At 39.9% G+C, this 27,660-nt stretch overlaps 1 protein-coding gene across 2 annotated transcripts in view; it reads left to right on the forward strand.

The window, feature by feature from the left end:
• Positions 1-11,118: 11,118 nt before the first annotated feature.
• LOC119786351 (amyloid-beta A4 protein-like) overlaps positions 11,119-27,660 on the forward strand; it is a 31,617-nt gene continuing 15,075 nt past the window's right edge. The window contains exons 1-7 of one of the 2 annotated variants that reach the window (XM_038289636.1): positions 11,119-11,351; positions 25,298-25,465; positions 25,607-25,736; positions 25,814-25,926; positions 26,168-26,358; positions 26,432-26,649; positions 26,795-26,962. In XM_038289636.1, the coding sequence (XP_038145564.1) occupies positions 11,292-11,351; positions 25,298-25,465; positions 25,607-25,736; positions 25,814-25,926; positions 26,168-26,358; positions 26,432-26,649; positions 26,795-26,962 (1,048 nt within the window). In that variant the 5' untranslated portion in view covers positions 11,119-11,291. The remainder of the gene's footprint in view (positions 11,352-25,297; positions 25,466-25,606; positions 25,737-25,813; positions 25,927-26,167; positions 26,359-26,431; positions 26,650-26,794; positions 26,963-27,660) is intronic. The other variant, XM_038289637.1, reaches the window with a different exon arrangement.

The raw sequence follows: 27,660 nt of genomic DNA on the forward strand, positions 1-27,660 counted from the left end.
AGATAGAAAGAGAAAGATAAAGATAGAGATAGAAAGGTAAAGATAGAGAAAGATAGAGAAGGATATAGAGATAGAAAGAAAAAGATATTGATAGAGATAGAGATAGAAAGAGAAAGATAAAGATAGAGATAGAAAGAGAAAGATAAAGATAAAGATAGAGAAAGATAGAGACATATAGATAAAGATAGAAAGAGAAAGACAGAGAAAGATAGGGATAGATAGATAGATAGATAGATAGATAGATAGATAGATAGATAGATAGATAGATAGATAGATAGATAGATAGATAGATAGATAGATAGATAGATAGATAGATAGATAGATAGATGATAGATAGATAGATAGATAGATAGATAGATAGATAGATAGATAGATAGATAGATAGATAGATAGATAGATAGATAGATAGATAGATAGATAGATAGATAGATAGATAGATAGATAGATAGATAGATAGATAGATAGATAGATAGATAGATAGATAGATAGATAGATAGATAGATAGATAGATAGATAGATAGATAGATAAGGTTGTAGTCAATGATGTAGGAGTACCAAGTGACAGTAACACTGATAAACAAAAAGAACTGAGAGAAGTTGACTTGGAGCAGTGACCCCAGAAACTGGTTTGGTTTGTGGTTTCTCCACAAAATTACAGCTGTGACGTTAGAGATCTCTGTCCAGAAGAATGTAGTCCTAGGAACAGCTTAAATACTGTGCAGGACCCTAAAGCTCCCAGGCCATAATATAACATAACATAATATTTGTATATGTCTTGATGATTATTATTATTAATAATGGGTTAGGGTTAACCCTAACACACACCCCTAACCCCCACCCACTCCCCGGGGACAACGGGCCGCACCGTGCCCCATACATACACACTTAATGCCAGCAACTTTTCAACAACTGTTTATTAACAGTAATTTTTTTAAACACAAAACAGAACAGTATTGGTTGTTTATTTTTAATTTTCAATACTTTCAATCTTGTAGCCTTGAACACCAGTTGTGCTTTCTGTTTTTCATAGGACTTCACTATACAGTGCACCTCGCCACGGTGTCATCATTCCTCACCATGGCCGGTTCTAGACAGGGGCCAACGGGGGCCAGTGCCCCTGTACTGAAGACATAATACTTAAAAGAAATTCTAATGATCAGATGCACTGGAACAGACAGGTCCTTTGGATGTATTTCATTCTTTTTCTTTACAATACTAATTATTCAAAAACAATAAGGTGATAGCTTCAGTGGTATTGAGATAGGATCCCAGTTTTCATTTGCTAAAGGTTTTTTCCCCCACAAACAATAAAAAAATGCTCTGATTTTTACAGATGAATTTAACAGTTTTTCTTGAGTTCTAATTCAAACTTTATAGAAAACAGTAGTTTTAACTTAAATTAAGTCAAAAATATGTAAAATTCCTAAATGATAAATGTATATTGACCTCATAAGAAATAGAATTTATATTGAACCTAACTGAAAAGATGCCCTGATTGTTTTTTTCATGCTTTTCTGTGCCCCCATGAAAACACCCTGGCCCCCTCCTGGGCCCCTCCTGGCCCCCTGGTAAATTTGGTCTAGATCCGCCACTGTTCCTCACCTTCACTAGACGTGGATATACTTTAGTAGATTCTGCTGTAAAATTAGTCCTATATTTCTGTTTTTTACTCGAGGATTCAAACTCTGCCGTTTCACAGGATGCACAGCTTTGAGCTGTAACTAGGTGACTGTTAGAGAGTAACCAGAAACTTATCGGACTGATCCAATCAGCTCTCTGTTCAAACAGCTGCCTGGAACCCTGGTTGAACAGCGTTGGACCGATACGCTGTAAGGCTTAGAGTAACAGGGCCGTTGCCCCGAGCAAAATTGACATGAAGGTATGAGGTACGATCACTATCAAAATAAGCTAGTACATAACAGCACAGTTGTGTACATATTAGTCAGAAGCAGTGTTAATTTTGTCAACCAGGATGATGTCGAACATATTTCGCCTTTTTCCCGTGACGATGACGAGACGATGACGCACAATTTTTTTTTCCAGAAAATAAAATTTGACAAAAAATATATATATTTTCGCTAACGAGACAAAGACCAGAAGAAGTTAATGAGCCATTGACGAATGGACATTAAGAAATGTAATTGTTTATAATTGTTTTGTAATTAGTAATTGTTAATATATGTGTTTCTTAAGCTTCATAGAAGATTACGCGTTATGGCCTTGTTTGTCCCTACACTGCGCCTGTGTCCCACAGTGCCTCGCACCGCTCAGTCAGAAGTAGCACATTATACTCCTAGCTCAACTTTGCAGTCATGGCGTTGGGCTCAGATAACAGTTTACGTTTTGTTGAATGAGCTGGGCGAAAACAACGCCTGGATGTTTGGAGCCATTTCATATACAATGCGAAGGACAACACCGGAGGAAGGACGCCACCAAAGAGTCTGTGGCTTCAAAATGGCAGGGAAGAACACAACAAATATGAAGCCACATCTGAGGTGCCAACGTGCTGCCATATGGTGGAAGTTAAGGAACAGTTGGGCCTGTAGTAGTAGGAACTGGTGTGTGTGTGTGTATGTGTGTGTGTGCCTTCCTGTGCCTGTATCTGTCTGTCTCTCTGTCATAGAAGAAAGATATTCTACTGATACACTGGATATTAATCATTTAAATTACTTCCTCCCAACTAGATTCCTGACACAGTGACACCACAGCCAAATCAGACTTTGGGGAAGGAAGAGAAGTCTATTTGAGGATGAAGACTTTGTGCACCTCTAGAGAGGCCTACTTAAGAAACAGAGACTCGATTAACTAGTAGTGGGGATTTTCCAACAGGAAAAATATTTTTTACCTTGGATCACTGACAAATGTTAAAAGTAAGCCTCCTAAATGATACCCACTAACTCTTCTGCTTAAAGGAATAGTACACCCAAAACATAGCCTTCATTTTCTACTCACCCCCATGCTGAACAACACTCTGGAGTACTTTTTTGATATCTCAAATGCATCTGGAGATCTGGGAGGCTTCTTGCTGTTTGCTGACATTCAAATAATGGAGGTCTATGGTGCCCGAGACAGAAAGGTCCATAAAAGTCCACAAAAAACGTGTCAATATTTCTCCATACTGCTCGTCCAATGTATTCCAAGTGTCCTGAGTGGGTAGCATCCAGAATTTACTCGAAACGAAGTCATTTAGAATGTTTTTAGAGCATTAACAGTAGTGTATAGGATTTCCTGAAAGCGCTCGCCCGCACGTTCACGACGCTACGGAAGCCGGCAGACCAACCAGATGAAAGTGCGCATTCAGCGTCTGCTCTGCCGATAATGCAAGCGTAGAAGAAGAAATGTGCTGTTTACCTGTGCAAAGAAAGAAACAACGAAAGAAAAATGTCTGAGGACTTCAGTGTTGAGGAAGAGCATGAGTTCTTTGCCGAGCTGAATGCGCACTTTCATCCGGTTTGGTCTGCCGCGGTGTCCGTAGCGTCGTGAACGTGCGGGCACGCGCTTTCAGGAAATCCTATACACTACTGTTTATGCTCTAAAAACATTCTAAATGACTTCGTTTCGAGTAAATTCTTGCAGGACGACATACAGCTCCATGAACTATACTGTCATAAGATATAATCTGTACAGAAATTGTTCTATATATGGTAAGTAGTCAAAAATGCTGACATCAATGTAGATTTAAATTAAATTTGCAGAGGTAGGATACAGCAAATTGTCATATTTTCACCACAGACGTCTTACTTAAATGCTCTTGCTTGTTTCCCAGTGATCTTCAACATATTGAATCATTGACACAAAAATGTCCTGTCCAAATGACTGAGAAGGTGAAAGTGGATTGATCATGATCGTCACTGCATTTGGAGACAGAGGACAGTCAGCTTGTGGTACTTGAACTCCAGAGGGTTCTTCACCGACACCATAAAACGATTCCCAGTCAGTTCCAAACAGCTCCAGGTTCTATAAACAAAGATCAATGACTTTTAACTGCCAAATAATGTTACAATTTTGCTTCATTAAACAAACCAGCACTTCTTCAGTCTCATGAGCAGGTTTCTGCATGTGCCCTATAGTCCAGAGATGGTTAGGAGTGATGCCACCTTCAGACTTTAAAGGACGATTGTGCTTTCATTCTGTGAAGGCGTGCAGAGCATCTGCAGTGTGTGGCAGGAACACTGCGCATAACAAATGTAGAGTATTGGACAAGTTCAAAAGATGCAGTGGAGGCAGTTTCCTTGGCAGATGCCTTTGTGGCAGCCCATAGGAAGACTCAACTGTGGGCTTTTAGAGCTGCAAAAAGGGACTTTATCCCAAGTCCAGGTACCGCCAGTCAAAAGGGAAATGTGAGTAAGCAGTTTGGAAAAGAAAAATGTTTTTCCCCCAGTCAAACAAAATCTTTGAAAGAGCCCATCTGCTATTTTTGTGGGCAGGAGGGCCACACAAAGCCCATGTGTGCTCAAAATCCTGCAAACCTCTCACAGATGTGTTTTGCACAGGTTTCTGCATGTCCCCCATAGTCCAGAGCTGGTTAGCTGGTTAGATTTTAAAGGATGATTGTCCTATCCTTCTGTGAAGGCAAGCAGAGCATCTGCAGTGTGTAGCAGGAACACTGTGCAAAACAAATGCAGAGTATTGGACAAGTCCAGAATGCCGTGCTCCTCCAGATTGTGGAATGCTTCGTAGTACAGGTGAGTTACAGTAATCCACACGTCTGGCCATAGGCGCTCAATTCTTAGTAGAGAATTGTATTGTTAAATAAGGAAAAGCAGAAGGTCCAAGAGCAAAAAACCAAGTGTTTTCTAAATTGACTCCTGGCTTTTCTTTCTCCTCTGAATTCTGATAGGTCAGAACCTTTCCATAAACTAACCACAGACATTAAATATTTACGTTTTTAATGTCAACCATAGTTTTCAACAGCTTTCATAAAGAATGCTAGAGCAGTGCTTGCTCTGTTGATTGTTGGAGGCTCCAAGAACATAATCTATAAAAATTAAAGGCAAGTGTGTTAATATATACTATATTACCAAAAAGAAGAAAACATCAAACAACAAATATTGCATCACTCTACCCATTTATGTTCAAGTGAAACACAATATCTTGGTAAAAAGAAATGTTACTTAATTAGCTTATTTTGATTTGTCTCTATATGTACTAAGGACAAAGGATGTGGTACAGAGTATGCCCTTCTGTTGATGAAACCAAGCTGCAACATTCTTTTAAATGTTCCAGCGTTTAACTTCTTCTTGTACCACTGTTTGAAGAAGGTGTCTTTCAGAAACTGGCAGTAGGTCTGGGAGTTGATCTTGACTCCATCGTCAACCCAAAAAGGTCCCACAAGATTCATCTTTGATGATACCAGCCCATACCAGTACCCCACCACGACCTTGCTGGTGTCTGAGTCCATAAGGAACCTGCTGCCCTTTACTGATCCAACCTGGTGCCCATCAATCTGTCCCATCAAGACTTGCTCTTATTTCATCAGACCAAAACACCTTGGAGAAATCAGTCTTCAGATATTTCTTGGCCCAATCTTGACATTTTGTCTTGTGTTTCTTGTTCAAAAGTGGCCTTTTTTCGGCTTTCCTTACCTTGGCCAGGTCCCTGAGTATTGAGCACCTTGTGCCTCTCGGCACTCCAGACATGTTGCAGCTCTGAAATATGGCACAACTGGTGGCTAGTGGCTTCCTGGCAGCTTCACGCTTGATCCTTCTCAATTCATGGGAAGTTATTTTGCATCTTCTTTTTCAACACGCTTCTTGCGCCCCTGTTGGCTATTTGCCATGAACCGCTTGATTGTGCGATGATCCCGTTTTCAAAACTTTGGCAATTTCCAAATTGCTGCACCCCTCTGAAAGACATCTGACAATTTTTGACTTTTCAGAGTCTGTCAAATCTCTTTTATCACTTATTTTGCCAAAGGAAAAGAAGGTGCCTATTAATTAGGCACACCTTATATAGGGTGTTGATGTCATTAGGCCACACCCCTTCTCATTACAGAGATGCACACCACCTTATTTATAAAATTGGTAGTTGGCTTTCAAGCCTATACAGCTTGGAGTAGGACAATATGTATGAAAAGGATGATTGAAATACTCATTTGCCTAATAATTCTGCACACAGTGCAGTACGCATGAGCGGCTCCACTCTTCGCTCTCTGTACTCCATTAACCAGTATTGGAAGCCGTGACGTCACACCACTGTTGTGAATTCATATTCTCAAAGAAAAAATCTGTATTCTCAAACAGCTGCTGCAGTTTGTATTCATGAAGAATAAAAGCACAAAGTTAAACTTGAAATCTGTATTCATTAGTTATGGAAGTTGTAACTATTTAAACTATATGTTTTATGTTTTGCTTGAGATTTCAGATATCATGAGTTAACAAATGTTTCTTATGCACAACTTCTGACTAATATGTGCACAACTGTGCTTTTATGTACAAGTTTATTTTTATAGTGATCTTACCTCATATGAAGGCCCATATCGAAATCTGGACTCTGAATAATATGTTTAATCATGTATATATCTATATATACATGGATATATGTATATGTGCATGGATGATACAGTGTACTTGTTTGATGCATGGAAATATCAGTGGATCTTTTCCTCCTGTTCAGTTTGTTAACAGATTATCACAGTAGATAATTGTTTGGAGGAAAGACTTTGCAAACTTCATCAAAACCAATAAAAACTCTTGTTTTTGTGTAGTTCTACCTGCTGCACTTATCTAACAAGTTTTTTCAGTGTGAGCCTTTTTGCTGCAAAATTAAACCATTTGTACAAAGAACACAGAAGGTTGTTTTTTTCCACTGATTACCCCTGATTACCCTATGTATATATCTATATATACATGGATATATGTATATATGCATGGATGATACAGTCTACTTGTTTGATGCATGGAAATATCAGTGGATCTTTTCCTCCTGTTCAGTTTGTTAATAGATTATCACAGTAGATAATTGTTTGGAGGAAAGACTTTGCAAACTTCATCAAAACCAATAAAAACTTTTGTTTTTGTGTAGTTCTACCTGCTGCACTTATCTAACAAGTTTTTTCAGTGTGAGCCTTTTTGCTGCAAAATTAAACCATTTGTACAAAGAACACAGAAGGTTGTTTTTTTCCACTGATTACCCCTGTTTTGTTTTTTATTATATCACTTCCCTCAACCTTTTTTTTTTTTGGCTCCTCAACAGACAATTCTTCTTCATGTGTGCAGGTGCATAGTTGAAGGATATTCCCTATTAAGATCAGTCCCTCTGTCCTGCAATCTCTATTTGAATCTCACAGAACGAGAATGGACATGTATTCCTATTGAGTCTGTCCTGTACCATACACCAACAGCTGACCAGACAATTAAAAGCAGATGGGCCCCCCTGAGGTGTAATCGGGTAACAGTGCCATTGAAAATTTCTGCTGTGCCGATTACCGATTTTAAATTGTGGGCAAAAAGTATCAACTATGCACTCAAGTTAAATAAACGGAGCTTGATGGATTTCACACAGTCAACATTTTAATACTTCATTACATAGAGAGAGAACAAGACATCATACTGTCCTTATTGCATGGTAATCAGGCCTGTTCTGATCTGGCTAGCGTGTGTCTTCCTTACTTACAATAATGGATAATAGTCAGAGTAAAAAAAATTACACTCTTTGATTAAACAGTAACATGTTATTAATAAACCTTGAGAAATAAATCAATTAAATTTGATTCAATTCATTTTATTTCTATGGCACAACACATGTCATCTAAAGGCACTTTACAGTTCACCAGATCATGCAGTAAAATTAATTCAAAGTTTTCTATCTATTGAAATCCGGTTGATTGTATCAACTCATTGACTCAAATGCAATCCCTCACACTAAGCATGCTTGTAGCGACAATGGAGAGAAAAAACTCTCTTTTAACAGGAAGAAACCTCCAGCAGAACCAGGCTCAGTGTGAGCGGCCATCCGCCGAGGCCGACTGAGGTTTAAGGAGACTGAGGCAGAGATACAAAAAACAGCTGTAAAAGGCAGCCCGGTCAAGGAAACACACAACCAGGTAGACAAGCTCTGAGCGCACTCGCATGTCAGAGGATGAGGAGAGCACATCCAGCCAGTCACAGTCAGAGTGCAATAAACTTGCAAAAAAGATAATTTTGGACTGAAGATTTGAATCCTTTCTTTATTTGTAATCTTACATTTAAAATAACAGACAAACTCAAATATGAGAGAATAATCCTCCCAAAAACGCTGCATAATTAGCTTGAAGGTTCTGGTAAAGTTAACAAAAATTAAAGATTAGATGCTTCCTCTTTTTATAATGTGAGCCCCTCTAAAAAGGTTTCCTTGCTCAGATTCTTACATATTTTTCAGAAATGTTTTATTTTCTTACATTGACCCATTTTCAGAATTTTCAGGATTTGGAGATGGCCTGCAGAATATTATACAAAGTAAAGAACTGGAGCACACTCCAGCCTGGGTTACTAAAAAAAAAAAAAAAAACTGTAACTACATCTGCTTATTTGCATCATCTAGATTTAACAAACAGAACAATTTTAAATAGCCTCAGAATTTAGCAGCAAATCACAAACCCTTATGTGCCGGATACAGTGGTAAATGTTACCATCTGTTACTATCATACCTTTCCTCAATCTCACTTAGATGATCCTTTTAAAAACTGGAGACACAAAGGCATTAACTCTCGTCTTGTACATTTGCCTTATTTAATCAATAACAAGACAGGTTTTCAGTTCTGTAGACACATTTTTCAAATATCTACAAAATTATAACATATGTTCATCAGAAGAAAAAAAAGAATATGAACTTCTTCCTGGACATAATAATTGTTACAAACTTTTGTAGAGCGTGCCAAACTTAAACAAATTTCTGGGCTTCATAGAGCCACAGTCAAACATGTGCGTCTGAAATGTGAAGCACAATACTGCAGTTTTACTTGCTTTGGTTATTAACACGGACGAATCCACGGACTTGCACGAACCCAGCCAGACACCCACTCACACATACTAGGTCTATCGACATAAAAAATACAATATATAGCCAGACAGGCAGTTCTTCAAAAATGAAACCTTCAAAGTTGACTGCCAGTCTAGTTGGCAGAACCCCATCATGCACTGCAACATATTTTTGCTAAATATTCTAACATAAATTCACCAAATATAAGAGAAACGTCCTAGTTTGGTTTAAAGAAAGCATTTTTGTTTTATTATAATTTAGTTTGTTGCAAGGATTTTATGGTTTGAAGAAATAAAAATTTACACCATATGCCGTCACAAGGATGTGCATGACAAGGAAGGGCTATATACAGCAGTCTAGTTGTAAAAATAAAGTAGGAGGATGGTTGAATTTTTTATTTTTTGGAAGCATACATAGCCTAATTAATATTGTCTATTAACCTAAAGCAATATGCATGGTATGGTTGTTATGTCAGGTACGCAGGTCATTGACCTTGACCAAGTCAACTTACAGTAGAACTGCCGTCAGTCTCTGGACTTGCATGGCTACCACTGCACCTACATAGTTAGGGACTAATTTCCCACTGGGATCAGCTTCATAGTCATGGTAGGACACTTCTTTGATATTATTTATTTTTGCACAGGCTACTAGTAAGCTCACAGCCCACCAAATGTTGAAAGGGCAATATAATTGCCATTACTTTTAATATATAGTAGAAATTGTACACATTCAGTAATAAAATGTCACAGGGGATGGTGTGGGGTGATGGTCATTTAAGAAGGTGGATGATTTTTAAGAATTTTTTAAGAAGGGGGGATGCCATTCCCCTCATCCCCCCTCAACCCGAGTTCTGCTATACCGATACTGCACACATCATTTAGGTCGTTAAAATTGTATTACTTCTTGAGCTCCTTGAGATATTTTCTGTGACAGGTAGGTACTTCGGCTGCAGAGTAAGTGTAGGGGTCGGTATGATTTAAGGAGGGCCAGCCCTCGCACGCTGAAATTAGGAACGGCCCACCGGGCATATCAAAGATGACCAGTCTCAGCCTGCATAGAGCCTACAGATATAACCAACACAGCTGGTGCAGCAAGATGTATTGTAAGGCAAGGCAAGGCAAGGCAAATTTATTTGTTTAGTACAATTAAGTACAAAGACAATGCAAAGTGCTTTACATGATTAAAATATAGGAAAATAAAACAGAATCAAAGCAAGTAGGGGAAAAATGCAGAAACGAAAAGAACATTAAAAACAGTTGGACTGAAGAAAATAAAAAAGTTGAACTAATGATGCTTTAGTTGAACTGTTTAACTAGAACAGTCGAAGACAATCCTAAACAAATGTGTTTTTAGTCTTGATTTACAGGAACTCAGGCTTTCCGCACTTTTACATTTTTTGGGAAGTTTGTTCCAGATAAGTGGAGCATAGGAACTAAATGCTGCTTCTCCATGTTTAGTTCTGGTTCTAAGTATGCAGAGCAGGCTGGAGCCAGAAGACCTGAGTGGTCTGGAGGGTTGATACACTGATAGCAAGTCTGCAAGGTATTTAGGTGCTTAGCCATTCAGAGATTTATAAACTAACAGAAGTATTTTAAAGTCTATTATCTGAGATACGGGGAGCCAGTGTAAGGACTTTAGAACTGGGGTGATGTGCTCTACTTTCTTAGTCTTAGTGAGGACACCGGCAGCAGCGTTCTGGATCAGCTGCGGCTGTCTCATCCACTTTTTAGGCAGACCTGTTAAAACAGTGTTGCAGTAATCAATTCGACTAAAAATAAATGCATGGATTAGTTTTTCCGGATCATGCTGAGACATTAGTCCTTTAATCCTGGAAGTATTGTAAGCAATTTTCGGCCACTAATATATGTATATTTTTAAAATATATGCCCATTGTTGTGCACATGTGTTTCTATGTGTGGATGCTCTTTGTTAATCTCAAAATGACCATAGTGACAGTGAAAAGAATGAGACTTGGAGAAACTCTGAAAGCTATATATATATATAAAATAAACAAAACACTGCCTGTTTTGGCCCCTGATATTTTAGAATCGTCCCTGTGTAGGAAAATAAATCATTTATTTATATTTTCCCTGCGAATCCTGCAGATAAAATGAGTGCTAAAATAGTTCATCCCAGCCCCCACCCTTCCTGCTCCAATCCAAACTCATCCTCCAGCTGCACTCAGCCGCCTCCGGGATAGAAAACAACAGGGAAGGATTACCAGGATCGGAGCGCCTCAGCTGACACGTTTGAGTCTCTTTAAACGATTCTCTTTTTATCCAAGTGACACATTCCTTCCTCAAAGCTGTGGTTGTGGGAATCGGGAGTTCGGTATGGGGGAGCACACGGCGTTTCTGCTCTTACTGATGGCGACCTTGACGCTTTCATCTGAGGTGAGCTTAGCGGAGAAACCGCAGCCTGTGGCGGGGTGTTGACGCTCTGTCCCGGGCTCCGATTGGAGCGCAGCGGGCCTGTCTGTGAGGACGCCGCCAGACGCTGTGGCGCATTTAACTAACGGCTAAACCGCAGATTATGTTGGGCCTCCTTACTGTTACGTGGTGCAATGTGGTTTGTTTATGCTTACAAAGAACATCCAGCATAATATTTATATGTATCGACTTCCTGGAGTCCATCTTGTTAAGTGGCCTGTTATCATCAGCATAACAGCAGATTTCCTCCGCAGGATAAACAGTCATTTCAGGGACTAGCAGGCCTTTACCGTTAGATGTCAGTGATTGACTCCCCGGTCTTTGTTTACATGTTAAATGACATTTCCTCAACTTTTTTTTGCATCCATTAATGTTGTTGTATTCTCCCAGCATCAATTACAAATGTTCATTTATTTCCCTAACAGAGTCTGTTACAGGGGTCACGTTAGCTAACGGTTGCTAGCTTTTTTCTGTAAACTTTCCCAGGCTGGGCTAAAAAAAACGAGCTTTATATGTCAGTCTGAATTGTTAAATATTTAGTAAGACGACAAGTACTTCACATTCATTAAGAATGACCCAGCTATTACTATTGAGGGCATTTCTAGCTATGCTAATGTAGCTGCGGGCTGGGGAAACTGCTAAGGATAATGGAAATAGGAAGCAGTCCGATTAGTTTCACTAAGCAAGATGGCGCCTGTATCCCATCGGTACCACTGATGCTCAGCTAGACCAGAGATGCTGCTATGCTATCTCACGGTCTTGGTTCTGTTGTTTTCTTTTGAGTAATCAGTTTTACTTTGCTACATGTTTTCTAGTTTTTTTTTTTGGTTAAATTCCTATTTTGTTGTGTTTTCTGGATATATTTGAGTTCTTATGTTTTATTTATTGCCCTTAAAGGAATAGTACACCCAAAACATGATTAGCCTTCATTTTCTACTCACCCCCATGCTGAACAACACTCTGGAGTACTTTTTTGATATCTCAAATGCATCTGGAGATCTGGGAGACTTCTTGCTGTCTGCTGACATTCAAATAATGGAGGTCTATGGTGCCAGAGGCAGAAAGGTCCATAAAAGTCCACAAAAAACGTGTCAATATTCCTCCATACTGCTCGTCCAATGTATTCCAAGTGTCCTGAGTGGGTAGTGTCCATAATTTACTCGAAATGAAGTCATTTAGAATGTTTTTAGAGCATAAACAGTAGTGTATAGGATTTCCTAAAAGCGCGTTCACGAGTCTACGGAAACCGCGGCAGACCAAACCAGATGAAAGCGCGCATTCAGCTCGGCAAAGAACTCATGCTCTTCCTCAACACTGAAGTCCTCAGACATTTTTCTTTCGTTGTTTCTTTCTTTGCACAGGTAAACAGCACATTTCTTCTTCTACGCTTGCATTATCGGCAGAGCAGACGCTGAATGCGCGCTTTCATCTGGTTTGGTCTGCCGCGGTTTCCGTAGACTCGTGAACGCGCTTTTAGGAAATCCTATACACTACTGTTTATGCTCTAAAAACATTCTAAATGACTTCTTTTCGAGTAAATTCTGGACGCTACCCACTCAGGACACTTGGAATACATTGGACGAGCAGTATGGAGGAATATTGACACGTTTTTTGTGGACTTTTATGGACCTTTCTGCCTCGGGCACCATAGACCTCCATTATTTGAATGTCAGCAGACAGCAAGAAGCCTCCCAGATCTCCAGATGCATTTGAGATATCAAAAAAGTACTCCAGAGTGTTGTTCAGCATGGGGTGAGTAGAAAATGAAGGCTAATCATGTTTTGGGTGTACTATTCCTTTAAGCAGAAGAGTTAGTGGGTATCATTTAGGAGGCTTGCTTTTAACATTTGTCAGTGATCCAAGGTGAAAAATATTTTTCCTGTTGGAAAATCCCCACTACTAGTTAATCGAGTCTCTGTTTCTTAAGTAGGCCTCTCTAGAGGTGCTTAAAGTGTCAGGCACTTGAAACCTTGGATCCAATATTCAAAGCAGACAGATCTTAATGAGTTCAAAAGTCTTTATTTACTAACGGCGTGTGGCTGCTCCTCAGGCGGAGCGGATAAACTGGATCCTCTGTAGAAACAGAAACTCAGGTCAGTGACTAAGAATAAAGGGCTGATGACTACTAAAGCAATATTCACTGACCTGATTCAGAGTTCAGTCCGATCACAGAGGGATGTGAAAATTCCGAGAAGGAGGCAGTCCTCAGCTTATGACGGGCGCCCCCCCCCCAAGCTCTGGGTGATGGGCGGAGCTGATGCTAACTGATGCCGAGGAGCAACAGTGTCCAGAAGGGATTATCCAAAGCCGAAGTCCTAGAAGAGCCAAGTTTATGGACCAGAAGATCAGAGAGCCAATGATGTACAGAAGGAGAATCGAAGCCGATGTCAGTAGCAGAATCCAGGTTCGGTAAGCCGAGGAGCTTTTCAGCCACCTCAGTGACCTCAGCACCAGAGAATGGAGAACTACACTTGGAGCCCCAAGGCTCTGCTTCCTCAATGGAAGACGTGTTAGTGGGATTAAGGGGGTCTTCGAAGTACTCCGCCCTCCGACATACGACGCCCTGAGTCGAGGTCAGCAGCAGACCACCCCCACTATAAATAGTGCTGGTACTGCACTGCTTCCCCCTCCTGAGATGCCGGATTGGATCCAGAATCGCTTCAAAGCCATACGAAAGTCTTTCTCCATGGCCTCTCCAAACTCTTCCCACACCTGAATTTTTGCCTCAGTGACCAGCCGAGCCACCTGCCGCTTTGACTGCCGGTACACATCAGCTGCTTCTGGAGTCCCACAGGTCAGTGAAGCCTGATAGGACTCCTTCTTCAGTTTAACAGCTTACCTCACCGCTGGTGTCCACCAGCGTGTTCAAGGGTTGCCACCGCGACATGCACCGACAACCTTGCAGCCGACTAGCCGCCTCAACAATAGGACATGGTCCACTCAGACTCAATGTCCCCAACCTCCCTCGGAATGTGTTCAAAGCTCTCCCGGAGGTAGGAGTTAAAGCTCCTTCTCAATGGGGACTCTGCCAAATGTTCCCAGCAAACCCTCACAATGCCTTTGGACCTACCAGGTCTGACCGACACCTGAGTGTCCAAGACATGCGGCCGCAGGTCAGATGAAACAACCACAAAGTCGATCATTGAACTACGGCCCAGGGTGTCCTGGTGCCAAGAGCACATATGGACTCCCCTATGCTTGAACATGGTGTTTGTGATGGACAATCCATGATGAGCACAGAAGACTTACAACAGAACATCACTCAAGTTCAGGTCAAGTGGGCCATTCCTTCCATCCACGTCTTCCCAGGTCGGACTGTCTTTGCTCATGTGAGCGTTGAAGTCCCCCAGAAGAACAAGGGAGTCCCCAGGAGGGGGACTCTCAAGTACCCCCCCTAAGGACTCCAAAAGGGGTTGGTAATCTGAACTGCTGTTTGGTGCATAAGCACAAACAACAGTCAGAACTTGTCCCCCCACACATATACGGAGGGAGGCAAAAATGCTAGAATTTTCAATAAAACCTATATTGACAGCAAATCAGTTAGGATTGGAAAAACAGATGAAGAAATATTACCTACACCTCTTGAAAGAATAATATGAAAATATTATGCCTTCTTTTGCTAGAAATTTTATCAAAATATAAACAATTGGATTTCCTGTCTTTAAATACCGTCTTTTGCTCTATAAATATGGCAGATGGTATGACAGCAATTGGAATGGGGCCTCTTCTAAGAAGGCTTCACACAGTAGAACAGGTGACACTTAACCTTTGACAGAAATAATAAAGGAAAGATTATTATTGTTCAGATTCTGTATCTGTATTCTAAAACAGCCGCTGCAGTTTGTGTTCATGAAGAATAAAGCACAAATTTAAACTTGAAATTTGTATTCATTAGTTATGGAAGTTGTAACTATTTAAACTATATGTTTTATGTTTTGCATGAGATTTCAAATATTATGAATTTACAAATGTTTGTTATGCACAACAGTGTTAATTTCGTCAGCCTTTTTAAATCTAGTCTTAGTCACAATGACTAAGATGTCAAATTGAGATATCAAAAACGTACTCCAGAGTGTTGTTCAGCATGGGGGTGAGTAGAAAATGAAGGCTAATCATGTTTTGGGTGTACTATTACTTTAAGTGTTGGTCTCCTTTTTCCCTAGCTCCTTTTTAGACTCCTCTCTTCACACCTGCTCCCAATCTGCTCGTTAGTCCTCCATTTGTTCACTCTACTATAAATACTCTCCTTGTGCAGCTCCTCATGATTGTTTTGCCCTGATGTCTCCATGGTTGTTTTTTGTTTTACATTTTTTCATGTTGGATTTTTGGATTCCTTCCTCAGTTGTTTGTGAACATTCAATTAAACCTTCAAGAGACTCACCTCTGCCTCCCTGCCTCTGCATTTGGGTCCTCTAATCTCAACCAAATCCTGACATGCTCAAGACAGTACTACAAAGTAATATATTACTAGTGTGAGATTTTAGTCTCCAGTCTGCTTTTAGAGCTTTAATTTTTGACGAAAAAGTGTAATAGTTACTACAAACAACAGACTATCAAAAGCTTTAATGTAATACCCACTTTGGGTGCAGTGTTGTCAGAGTCCAGGTTTTTCAGTCCAAACATCTGTTAAAAAACCTGCTTAATTAATCTATTTGTTATATTTACTGTGTTAACATGAACACACTTCAGTACAACTTAGGCCCCGTCCACACGAAGCCGAACCCTGGCCTAAACACACAAATTTTTCACCAAACCAGCCTCTCATCCATACGTTGCCGGCGTTTCGGGGGTCTGTAAACGATCTTTTTTTTATTAAGCCTTCAGAGTGGGAAGATTTTGAAATGCCGTTTTCGCGTTTCCATCTTTAAGCTCTAACCACATTTTTTTTTTACACGCATGCGTCATAGCGTCGCCTCTAAACACGCATGCGCGACACAGTATCACAACAACAATGGCGCCGTACTGTGTTGAATGGTTGCTGCTCATGCTACTCACCCTGCTGTCGGGCTTACAACAGAATCTTCTTCTTCTGGAATATCTCCAGGAAGAACAGAGCAATATCGACAACATAGTTCAGCACCTGAATTTGACTGAACCACGAAAATGGACCCGCAGGGCAACCATGTATAAATATTGGTGCGCATGCCCAACATTTCGTCGCCTATTTTTGCTTTGGCACCACAGCACCACTTACAGGCCTGGCATACATTTTGCAGCATTTTCATGCATTCGTGTGGATGATCACATTTATTTTACGTCTCCGTCTTTACGACAAACGTTCTGGAAAATATTAGAGTTTCGTGTTCGTTTTGACTTCGTGTGGACGGGGCCTTATTCAGCACTACATTGTAGGTTAGACAGGAGTGGTGGCCTAGGCCATTGCACTTGGAATCCAGAGGTTCTGACTTCAAGCCCCACTCCCACAGACTGCCACTCTGGGTCCCGGAGCAAGACCATTAACCCCACACTGCTCCCCAGGCGCCACCGATGGCAGCCCACTGCTCCCCAAGGGGATGGTTTAATTGCAGAGGATGAATTTTGTTCAAAATGCTACAATCCAACAAAGTTGGGCCCAGAGTTGTTCTCCATAAACAACTCTGACCCAGCCAGCACAGCATTGTCAGGTCCAGTAAGTGACACAGCATATAGCGGGTACTAACATATTTGCAGATGGATTCATAACCATGTAGACTACTCCTCTTTTTATTGGTGCACACAAACGAATATGCTAAGCTTATTTTTACATAATTAAAATAATGAAATTAACATGTTTGAAATTGAATTCGTACCTTTAATGCTTATTAGATTGCTGGGACATTGAACATCTGAACACTGAACTTTTACTCTGGTGAACTATAATACAATCAATTGTGATTTTTGATCAGCAAATGGTTGAATGAAATCTCCCCAATATCTGTCGGGGAGGGCGGAATGTTGCTGATGTCCATCCTTTCCGTGTTAAGGTCAATTTATTCTTATGACACATAGCCTCTGCAACCGTCAAATCTTTCTCTGTGCACGACCACGACCCCCGTGCAGAGGCTCTGCAACCGTCGACGTGCACCTAAAAAAAAAAAATCTGACTACATGTCGGATGCTTGCAAACCCGCGCAGACCTCAAGCGGAAGTGAACAGTCAGAAAGCAGTTGTGATTGGTCCTTGGCATGTCTTTCCGGCTGTCTGTGTGGTTGTCCTTTTCGATTCGGTGCCAGGGCACACCATTTTTAAAATCGGAGGAATAATGACAACAATGGAAAACCAAGACGAAAGGTTTAACGAGGAGGTTCGGAAGTAAAAACACTTGTACGATGCCTCAGACATGTTTTGGAAAATAAACACTCCCACCGGCACCGCCGAAGAAGTTCTCGTGACCATCCGCCAAAGTTCTGGCGAGTTCTTGAATAGGCTCCCTCTTGCGCTTTGGCAGGAAACTGCTGTGTCCCTAGAAATTCCAGACCGACGGTGCAGAAGCATACCAGCAAAACTGGTTCGCGACCAGACGCAAGCGACATTTGATGTGTGCGATTGCAGAAGTATAATCCGCCATTTGGTCCAGTTTGCACATCCATCAAAGTTGACAGGAGCGGCAGGCCCATGCAATTTCTGGAGTCACCTTTAAGCAGAGCACTTGTGAAAAAGCTCCTTCAACTGGTGCACTTGATAGAGGGAGAGTGAGGAGTTTAATTTCACCAAGCGCTAAATCCTGAAAGCAGTGGTTCGCTCCAACACCTTTAAAAGATTACTCTTCCAAACAGACCGCATTAATCATCAGCACGAGGTTTATCACACCAGATCCACCTGCTGCAAAAACTAGCATCATTTGTGGCGCCACTACACTAGTTCTCTGTTGTAAACACCCTGGCAGATGACAGTAGCTAATCGGTGATGGGGAAAGGTCAGGGAGTAATGATAAATGATTGGTGGACATGTGTTTTAATAGATTAACTCAAAAACCACTGATCTGACTCCGAACCAGCCCAAATTATCTCCACCCGGCCCAAAGCAATTTTTACCCTCAAAATCAATATGAAAACTGCCCAATTGGGCAATAATCCGCCCAATCTGAAAACACTGGGTGCAAACTCTCACTATTCAGGCGTGAGGCTTTTCTTCTCTCTCTCTTTCTCTGACCAAATGAATATTGTTCACTCCGTACTCCACTGCCTTAGAAAATTAGTATATCAAATTGAATAAGTGCCTTCTGTAAAAATCCACTAAAGTATGTCTTAGAAAAAGAAAAGACAAACTTAAGTTCAATCTGTAAAAATATTTTACAATCAAAACAAAATTACTAAACACCTCTGGGCACTAGTTTGAATAGTTTGAATAACCTGCTAACTGTCTCTAATGGCACTGATGGCTGGTTTACACTAAAAAAAGGCTATATCACAGGTGGAGCAAGTAGACAGTAATAATAGACAGAGAAATATATCCTGTCTCTTAATGAAAGCTTTACATCTCTGTTAGTTGGAAATGAGTATAGGGCTGAAACAATTCATTGGATTAATCATTATTAATCCTTTATTGAAACAATCGTCAACTACTTTAATACTCGATTAATCGTTAACTAGAGTAAAGAGACTTTAAAACATTCCTTTAGCTGAAGGAGTAACACACTTATATACACACACACATATATATATATATATATATATATATATATATATATATATATAACACACACAAAAAAAAAATTGTACTGCATTATCCAGAGCTTCCGAAGTGGAAAATTTGAGTTGCACCTGATTTAATTTAGCAAAAAGTGTTCTTTGAAGAATCTTCAAGGTTAACATTTCCATTTATCTGATTAATAATCGATTGATCATAATAATCGATTTGTAAGATAAGTTGTGAGTTGCAGCCCTACATGAGTATTTCACGTATTCTTTCAATTTATTAACCTAAGTTTCTGTTTGTTTTGTTATACATCTTCAAAATATGATCCTCTTGATACTAGAAAGAACTGAGATAAAAAAATAAAAAATAAAGATAGCAGCTAATACATTAACTGTAAGTTACTTGATGAGGTCAATCACATTTATTTGAGTGGGTTGGCCTGCTAATTAGACATTACAGCTTGTCTGCCAGATTGTTAACTAATACAACCTAAGAGCTTAATTTATGAAGGACACTTTTAACAGAGATTTACTTACTTTAATATCAGTTATTAAAACACAAATGTTCTTAGGAATCAAGTACGTATTACAACAACGTATATAATGATGATTACAACAATGTATTACAGCTTTTTAGATAACTACAATAAAATTATTGATCATCAGTAATTCACTGCGTAAACCTGTAGAAGCAACATTGTTTAAAAATAGTTGATAGTTACTTGATTACTAGATAAATGAATATGGATTAACATAAATAAAATGACATAAAAAAACATATTGATTAATTTAGGGGAATTTGGAGAAAATAAAAATCAATAACAGCATGGAAGAAAAGAAAAGTGATTTTTATAACCAGACTACAATTAATGAATGTTGATTGCTTCAGCCCCCACACCCCCTACCCCAAAAACAACACTCACAGAAATAAGCATCTTATTTTGATTTATGTATTGGGACATTTCGCTGTAACAATGTCATTCTAAACGCATATATTGCAAGAGTATTTTACTCTATAGACATTTGTTAAAGGTATAGTGGAGGATGATCTTTTTCTGGGTGGATCATCTAAATAAGTGGTCCTCAATCATTCTGGTGATACACTATATTGCCAAAAGTATTTGCTCACCCATCCAAATTATTGGAATCAGGTGTTCCAATCACTTCCATGGCCACAGGTGTATAAATTCAAGCACCTAGGCATGCAGACTGTTTTTACAAACATTTGTGAAAGAATGGGTCGCTCTCAGGAGCTCAGTGAATTCCAGCGTGGAACTGTGATAGGATGCCACCTGTGCAACAAATCCAGTCGTGAAATTTCCTCGCTCCTAAATATTCCACAGTCAACTGTCAGCTGTATTATAAGAAAATGGAAGTGTTTGGGAACGACAGCAACTCAGCCACGAAGTGGTAGGCCACGTAAACTGACGGAGCGGGGTCAGCGGATGCTGACGCGCATAGTGCGAAGAGGTCGCCAACTTTCTGCAGAGTCAATCACTACAGACCTCCAAACTTCATGTGGCCTTCAGATTAGCTCAAGAACAGTGCGCAGAGAGCTTCATGGAATGGGTTTCCATGGTCGAGCAGCTGCATCCAAGCCATACATCACCAAGTGCAATGCAAAGCGTCGGATGCGGTGGTGTAAAGCACGCCGCCACTGGACTCTAGAGCAGTGGAGACGCGTTCTCTGGAGTGACGAATCGCGCTTCTCCATCTGGCAATCTGATGGACGGGTCTGGGTTTGGCGGTTGCCAGGAGAACGGTACTTGTCTGACTGCATTGTGCCAAGTGTAAAGTTTGGTGGAGGGGGGATTATGGTGTGGGGTTGTTTTTCAGGAGCTGGGCTTGGCCCCTTAGTTCCAGTGAAAGGAACTCTGAATGCTTCAGCATACCAAGACATTTTGGACAATTCCATGCTCCCAACTTTGTGGGAACAGTTTGGAGCTGGCCCCTTCCTCTTCCAACATGACTGTGCACCAGTGCACAAAGCAAGGTCCATAAAGACATGGATGACAGAGTCTGGTGTGGATGAACTTGACTGGCCTGCACAGAGTCCTGACCTCAACCCGATAGAACACCTTTGGGATGAATTAGAGCGGAGACTGAGAGCCAGGCCTTCTCGTCCAACATCAGTGTGCGACCTCACAAATGCGCTTCTGGAAGAATGGTCAAAAATTCCCATAAACACACTCCTAAACCTTGTGGACAGCCTTCCCAGAAGAGTTGAAGCTGTTCTAGCTGCAAAGGGTGGACCGACGTCATATTGAACCCTATGGATTAGGAACGGGATGTCACTTAAGCTCATATGTGAGTCAAGGCAGGTGAGCAAATACTTTTGGCAATATAGTGTATGTTTCTATGTGCTCATCCACATTTTAATTTACGGTGATGAGTCTGACGTAAGGGACAAATTGCAAATGTTCTTTTAGAAAGTAAGTTTATATGAGCGATGCAAACAGCAACTTTTAAACAGAGCATGCATGAGGAGAAATGGGCTGCATGCTATTGCATGCATTCAATTTGCGTTTCCTCTCAGGAGTGGGTACAGGGTTGTGATTGTGCATTTTACTCGTAAACTGGAGAAGGCAGGTCTTTTCAATAATTCGTGAAAATACTCCCCTGTACCTTTAAGGAAATGTAGTAATATCCTTTAAAAAGAATTGTTCAGAACATTGTCTTCCTTGTGATACTAATAGCTAACCGGATTGTTTTCAGTTAAGCAATGCAGTGTATTCTCAGCACTCTTCAGTGACATCAGTACATAGTGATGATTATTAGATTACTATTATAACTATTATTATTAGAGCACAAAGAATTAATTGATTATTGAACTAATTGTTAACTTATTTTGTAATCAATTAATTGTTAACTGGAGTATAAAGACTCTAAAATGTGCCTTCAGTAGACAGAGAAACTGAATTAGGTAAGTAGTTATAGCAATATTGTAAAAAAAACTAAAATAAATAAATAAATAAACAGTTTGTATTTAAGATTAACCTTTTGCTATCCGATTATTAATCGATTGATAAACAAAATAATTGACAGATTAATCGATTTGTAAAATAATCGTTTTATATATATATATATATATATATATATATATATATATATATATATATATATATATATATATATATATATATATATATATATATATATATATATATACTTGTAAACAAACCTGATGGAGCTCCTGAAGTGGAATTTTGTTGAGCAACTTTGAGACAACCACTGCAATCAGGTGTTTTCTGTAATGTTCAGGAAATGTTCTGTTAGACTCCTGCATATGTTGGCAGGTATGTTTTTTCACTGTTGGTGGGCAGAGTGTTTTAATTTGTCTGGGAAAGTTTTTTTTATTAGAATTTCGTTTAAACCAAAAATTCTAAATCAAAATTTTATTTATTATTACTTTTTACAGGGTCATGTCGTTGGAATTACTAGTGTTCATTTATCATTTTCTTTAATGGTAGGTTATGTAACTTTCAAGCACAACCGTCCATAGCATCTTTAATTACGCTGTCATTCTGTGTTGTAAAAAAACAGTTAAACTGGTGAAAATTGCATAGACTTTGGCTCAACCACAACAAAGATGATTTTAATACTTCCCTGTTGAAGCCAATTCCGATTGATTTGGATTGGACACCGAGACATTTACAAGAATTCCAGGTAGCTCCTATATAATTTATTTTACCCTCCCAGATTTCTGACTTTGCTTATTTCTATCAGATAAAGCAAAGCAGCCCCAGAACATAACAGAGCCTTCTCCATGTTACACAGTCAGGACATTGTTCCTTTTCTTGATATGCTTCATCTTGGCAAACAGTAAAATTTTTGTATCATCTGTCCATGGGGCATATTCTAAGCAGCTTTGTGGCTAGTCATCATATATTTTGCCAACTTGGGTCTGGCTTTTTTATGATTTGCTATCAACAATGGTGTCCTCCTTGGTTGTCTTGCATAAAATCCACTTTGGCTCATCTAACACTACAACCTGCCTCTTTAATTTGTCATCAGTTTTCTTCCCACGGCCAAACCCAGGGAGGTTGGTTATATTCTTAATTAAAATGTTCATACATTTTTGAATGACATATGCAACTGTAGTCACAGGCTTTACATTCAACATACATTTCTATAATTTTCTTTTTAATCTGCTTAGACAACTCTTTCCTGGGCATCCTCTAGTTCATGTTGAGTGTGGTACACACCATGTTACCAAAGACTAAAGTGACTACCTGTAGCCCTATTATAAGCCATGTTCATGTGTTTTTTGTAGTGTTTTTTTTTTTGGGCGAACCAAGGCTGTGAACAAACATAAGATTGTGGAGACACGTCCATGCTGACGTGGCATGGCATGTTATTTTTTTTAAATCATAAGTGTAAAAATAAAGAGAAAGCAAAAGGACATTAATGCAGATTTGACTTTGACCTTAAAAGATCATGTATATATCTATAGGGAACAGTACCTCTAAATGACTTCTGTTCAGATCTACATTACTTGGAAATAGATTTTAATCAAAGAAGCAAATAAACATTTAAGCTGCAACTCCACAGATGTGGTGTAACTTTCATTTACTCTCAGCCTTAAAAGATTTTCTCACAGTAAGCCTTAGGAATGTGTTTTGCTTATTGGCTAATGGACACCAATTGTTTTTGCTAATGTTAAAGAAAGTTTATTTTTATGTTCTCCCTTAGGCAGATCTTTGGATATAGACAGGGTTTGGTGATTCATTCCATTTTAAAAGCTGTTATGCCCACTCCCTAACTGCAACACTTTGATGTTTAGCAACAAACAAAAGCAAGTCTGACAAGTTTTCTGTCCAAAGAGCACTGAAAGTTGTTGACTTTACATTTTAGTGTTGAGATTCGAGTGTGCAAGCTTTAAACATGAAATATTTTTTTTTTTTACCTATCCAGGATCTAATAAAACAGATTTGTTTTGAATGTTTGGATATAATCAAGAAAAATATGTTCTGTTGTGCCTTTTTTCAACTATAATCTAGTATTATATTCTCTTATCTATATGACAATTTTGCCTCCACATCCCTTCATTCACAGCGTTGCTCAAGGAAAGGTGCATGCTGGTCACATCCCTCCATTCAGGCTGTGGTTTTACAACTGTGCATAATTTTGGTTTTTGGTATTTATTGTTGACAGCCTGTGAATTTAGTCTTACCTAGAATATAGTCATTAAACATATCTAATGGTTTTTAAATGAGCTAGTTTGGATATAAATGTTTTTTTCAGGCCATCATTATTGGTCACAGCTAAATACTAAATATTTTTAGGTCAGTTTCGCTTTTTAAGCTTCATAATTTCATTTTCCCTTATACAAAAAGTTAAAGATAGACACATCAGAAAATAGTATTTCAATTGTTTTTTTTTTTCTGATGATTGAATGAACTGTTCTTGATTTTATCCAACTAAATTCAATTCAGTTTATTTATATCGCTTCAATTTACAACACTTGTCATCTAAAGGCAGTTTATGGAGGCAATTCAACCAGATGATACAGTTAGATATGTTCAAAGTTTTCTATCTAAAGAAAACCAGCTGATTGCATCGACTCATTGACTCAAACAATCCCTCACAAGCATGCGTAGAGTGACAGTGGAGAGGAAAACTAAACCTTTTTAACAGGAAGAAACCTCCAGCAGAACCAGGCTCACTATGAGCGGCTATCTGCCAAGGCTGACTGGGGTTCAAGGAGACAGAAGCAGACATAGAAAAATAAGCAGAGATACAAAAGGCAAAACTGTCAATCAGCTCGACAAGCGGCCCGGTCCAGAAAACACACAGCCAGGCAGATGAGCGCTGAGCGATCTCCCATGTCAGAGGATGAAAGGGAACACATACAGTCAGTCACAGTAAGAGAAACAGGACTACACTGAAAAACAGGCCGAGCATCAACATCTATAAACAAAGGCGTTGATGGCAAAAGCACAGCTGATGTTTCAATGGTATTTTGAGGTGGAATGCATCTAACTTTTTGGCTTTGTTACTACACTACTTTTCTCCTGATCATGATCAGTATGTGCTTGAATAGAGGTGGAAATTCATAAGGACGACATCAGATCATTTGTAGGTACAATATTATGTTTCATAGGTTAATTCAAACAATCAGAAAGTTTATTGCTGTGTCCATACTGCGATTTGAGCAGCAAAAAAGTGCCTGCTGCTTTATTTTTGATACTTGTACAAATGAAAGTAGGGAAGTGTGGCTGGTCAGGATCAGTTTAAATATCTCTTGTCTTCAGCAGGTTATTGAAGTTTTTTTCACTACATTCTTTCTTTCAGGTGCCCATGGATGACTCTGTTGGCTCGCTAACAGAGCCTCAGGTGGCCATGTTCTGCGGGAAGCTTAACATGCACATCAACATACAGACTGGGAAATGGGAGCCTGACGCATCTGGCACCAAGAGCTGCATTGGCACCAAGGAGGGCATCCTGCAGTATTGCCAGGAGGTACTAAGACACAACCCAACAGCATAACCTGCAGTGGGATTTGGGTTGAGAACATACAGGGAGATAAACAAACCTAAAGGGAGAGGATGCAAAATAAAATGATAACAGATAAAATTAAATACTGTTTTTTTTTTTTAACAGGTGTACCCAGATCTACAAATCACAAATGTAGTAGAGGCCAACCAACCGATCAGCATTCCCAACTGGTGCAAGAAGGGCCGTAAGCAATGCCGGAGTCACACACACATCGTGGTGCCCTACCGCTGCCTGGGTAAGCAGCTGTGGGTAACTGATGGGTAATGTTTGAAGAGATGAGTTCAAACAGTAAAAAACATGAATGTTTTGCAGTGGGAGAGTTTGTCAGCGACGCCCTGCTGGTTCCTGACAAGTGCAAGTTTCTGCACCAGGAGCAGATGAACAAGTGTGAGGGCCACCTGCACTGGCACACTGTAGCCAAAGAGGTGAGCATGGATAGCAAATGCTGTCTTTCCATTGTTCTTGTGTTGCTCCTTAAAGTTGCAGCTTGTCTTTATAAAGTGAGGCTTTTTGGGGGGGGGGGATATTTGTTTATTTGGGTTATTCTGCTTATTTCACAGCTTGTACTTAACCTAGTCTGTTGCTGCTCACTTTTATTTTTATGATCGCTTTCATTAGGTTATAGATGTCAGATTTAAGTTATAACTGACTCTTTTTTTTAATCAGTCCTGTGGCGACCGCTCTATGAATCTAATTGACTACGGGATGCTGCTGCCGTGTGGGATCGACCGTTTTCTTGGTGTGGAGTTTGTGTGCTGCCCAGCAGAAGAAGAGCGCAGGTCTGACAGCTCGGAACAGAACGAGGAGGAGTCTGACGTGTGGTGGGGCGCAGCTGAGAATGAATATTCCGACAACAGGTATTGCTTCCCACCTGCAAACAGCTGCACAATTGGTCTCATGCAAACCCTGACGCGGCTCTCCCGCTGGCAGCATGACGCGCCCAGCAGATACTGAGCCAGCCAACGAAAAGGACGACGAGGATGAGGAGGAAGAAGCCTTCGAAAGGGACGAGGACGGAGACGGAGATGAAGACGACAATGAAGAGGACGACATTATAGATGAGAGCGACAGCGATGAGCGTGGCGCAAATGTCGCCATGACAACCACCACCACGACCACCACTGAATCTGTGGAGGAGGTTGTGCGAGGTAAGCTGTGACACCTGCTGCCTTGGTTGTGTTATTCTCCATCAGGTGTTACTTTATTTCATTTTTGAAGTTTTTTCATCAGAATCAGAAACCCCATCCCTGCTTTGATGTTTGTTTACATGTGCCTTTATGTATATAACCTCAGCGGTGTGCTGGGCCCGTGCCGAGTCCGGCCCCTGTCACGCCATGCTGGAGCGTTGGTACTTCGTGCCCAGGAAGGGCCGCTGCGTTCCCTTCCTATTCGGGGGCTGTGGGGGCAACAGGAATAACTTTGAGTCGGAGGAGTACTGCCTGGCTGTGTGTGGCAGCTCGTGTAAGTGCTGCCAGACTGGAACCGGACCATCAAGTGTCCACCTCATCGGCCTGATTCCTGTCCTCAGGCCTCCGCTGCCGAACTTTCTCTTGTAGTTCCTCTGAAGCTTCCTAACCACACAGAACTCTGATGGCTTTATTCCAGCGCTATATAGTCTCGTCTCGTGTTTAGTTTCAATACCATCCATCTCACCTTAATGCCACATTTTTCATTTAATGCAAACTAATTTAAAAGAAGCAAGTTTTAAGCTCAATTAAGATTCTACAAGTGGCAAAATGTGAATAACATTAAATTGACAGTTTTTTTATTTTATTTTATATGATCTTGTTACCTATTAGAAAAAATAACTTTTAAATTTTTATTTTATTTTTTTATCCTTAAATACAATCAGAAAAACGTTATAATTTTTCTGATTAAATCCCTTGAAAATGTTGCATGCCTTAAAGGGAAAAGGATCATATTTATGATTTATTTATTCTTCTCTTAGAATGTCACAACCAGGATGTGTTTTTGTAATTCAAAGTAATTTAAAATCAGATATATCCTGATTCTTAGGCCAGGAGCAATACAATAAAATCAGATTCCAGCTTTCCTCATATTGAATTTACCCAATCCCTAAAAGATTACTCTTCTCCTGTTTATAACCTTATAAGTTACCTTTGAACATCATAAAACTTAATGACTACTATTTCAGCTGA

Source organism: Cyprinodon tularosa, unplaced genomic scaffold, assembly GCF_016077235.1.
Source record: "Cyprinodon tularosa strain WSP-4 unplaced genomic scaffold, ASM1607723v1 ctg270, whole genome shotgun sequence".
In the NCBI taxonomy this organism is placed as follows: Eukaryota; Metazoa; Chordata; class Actinopteri; order Cyprinodontiformes; family Cyprinodontidae; genus Cyprinodon; species Cyprinodon tularosa.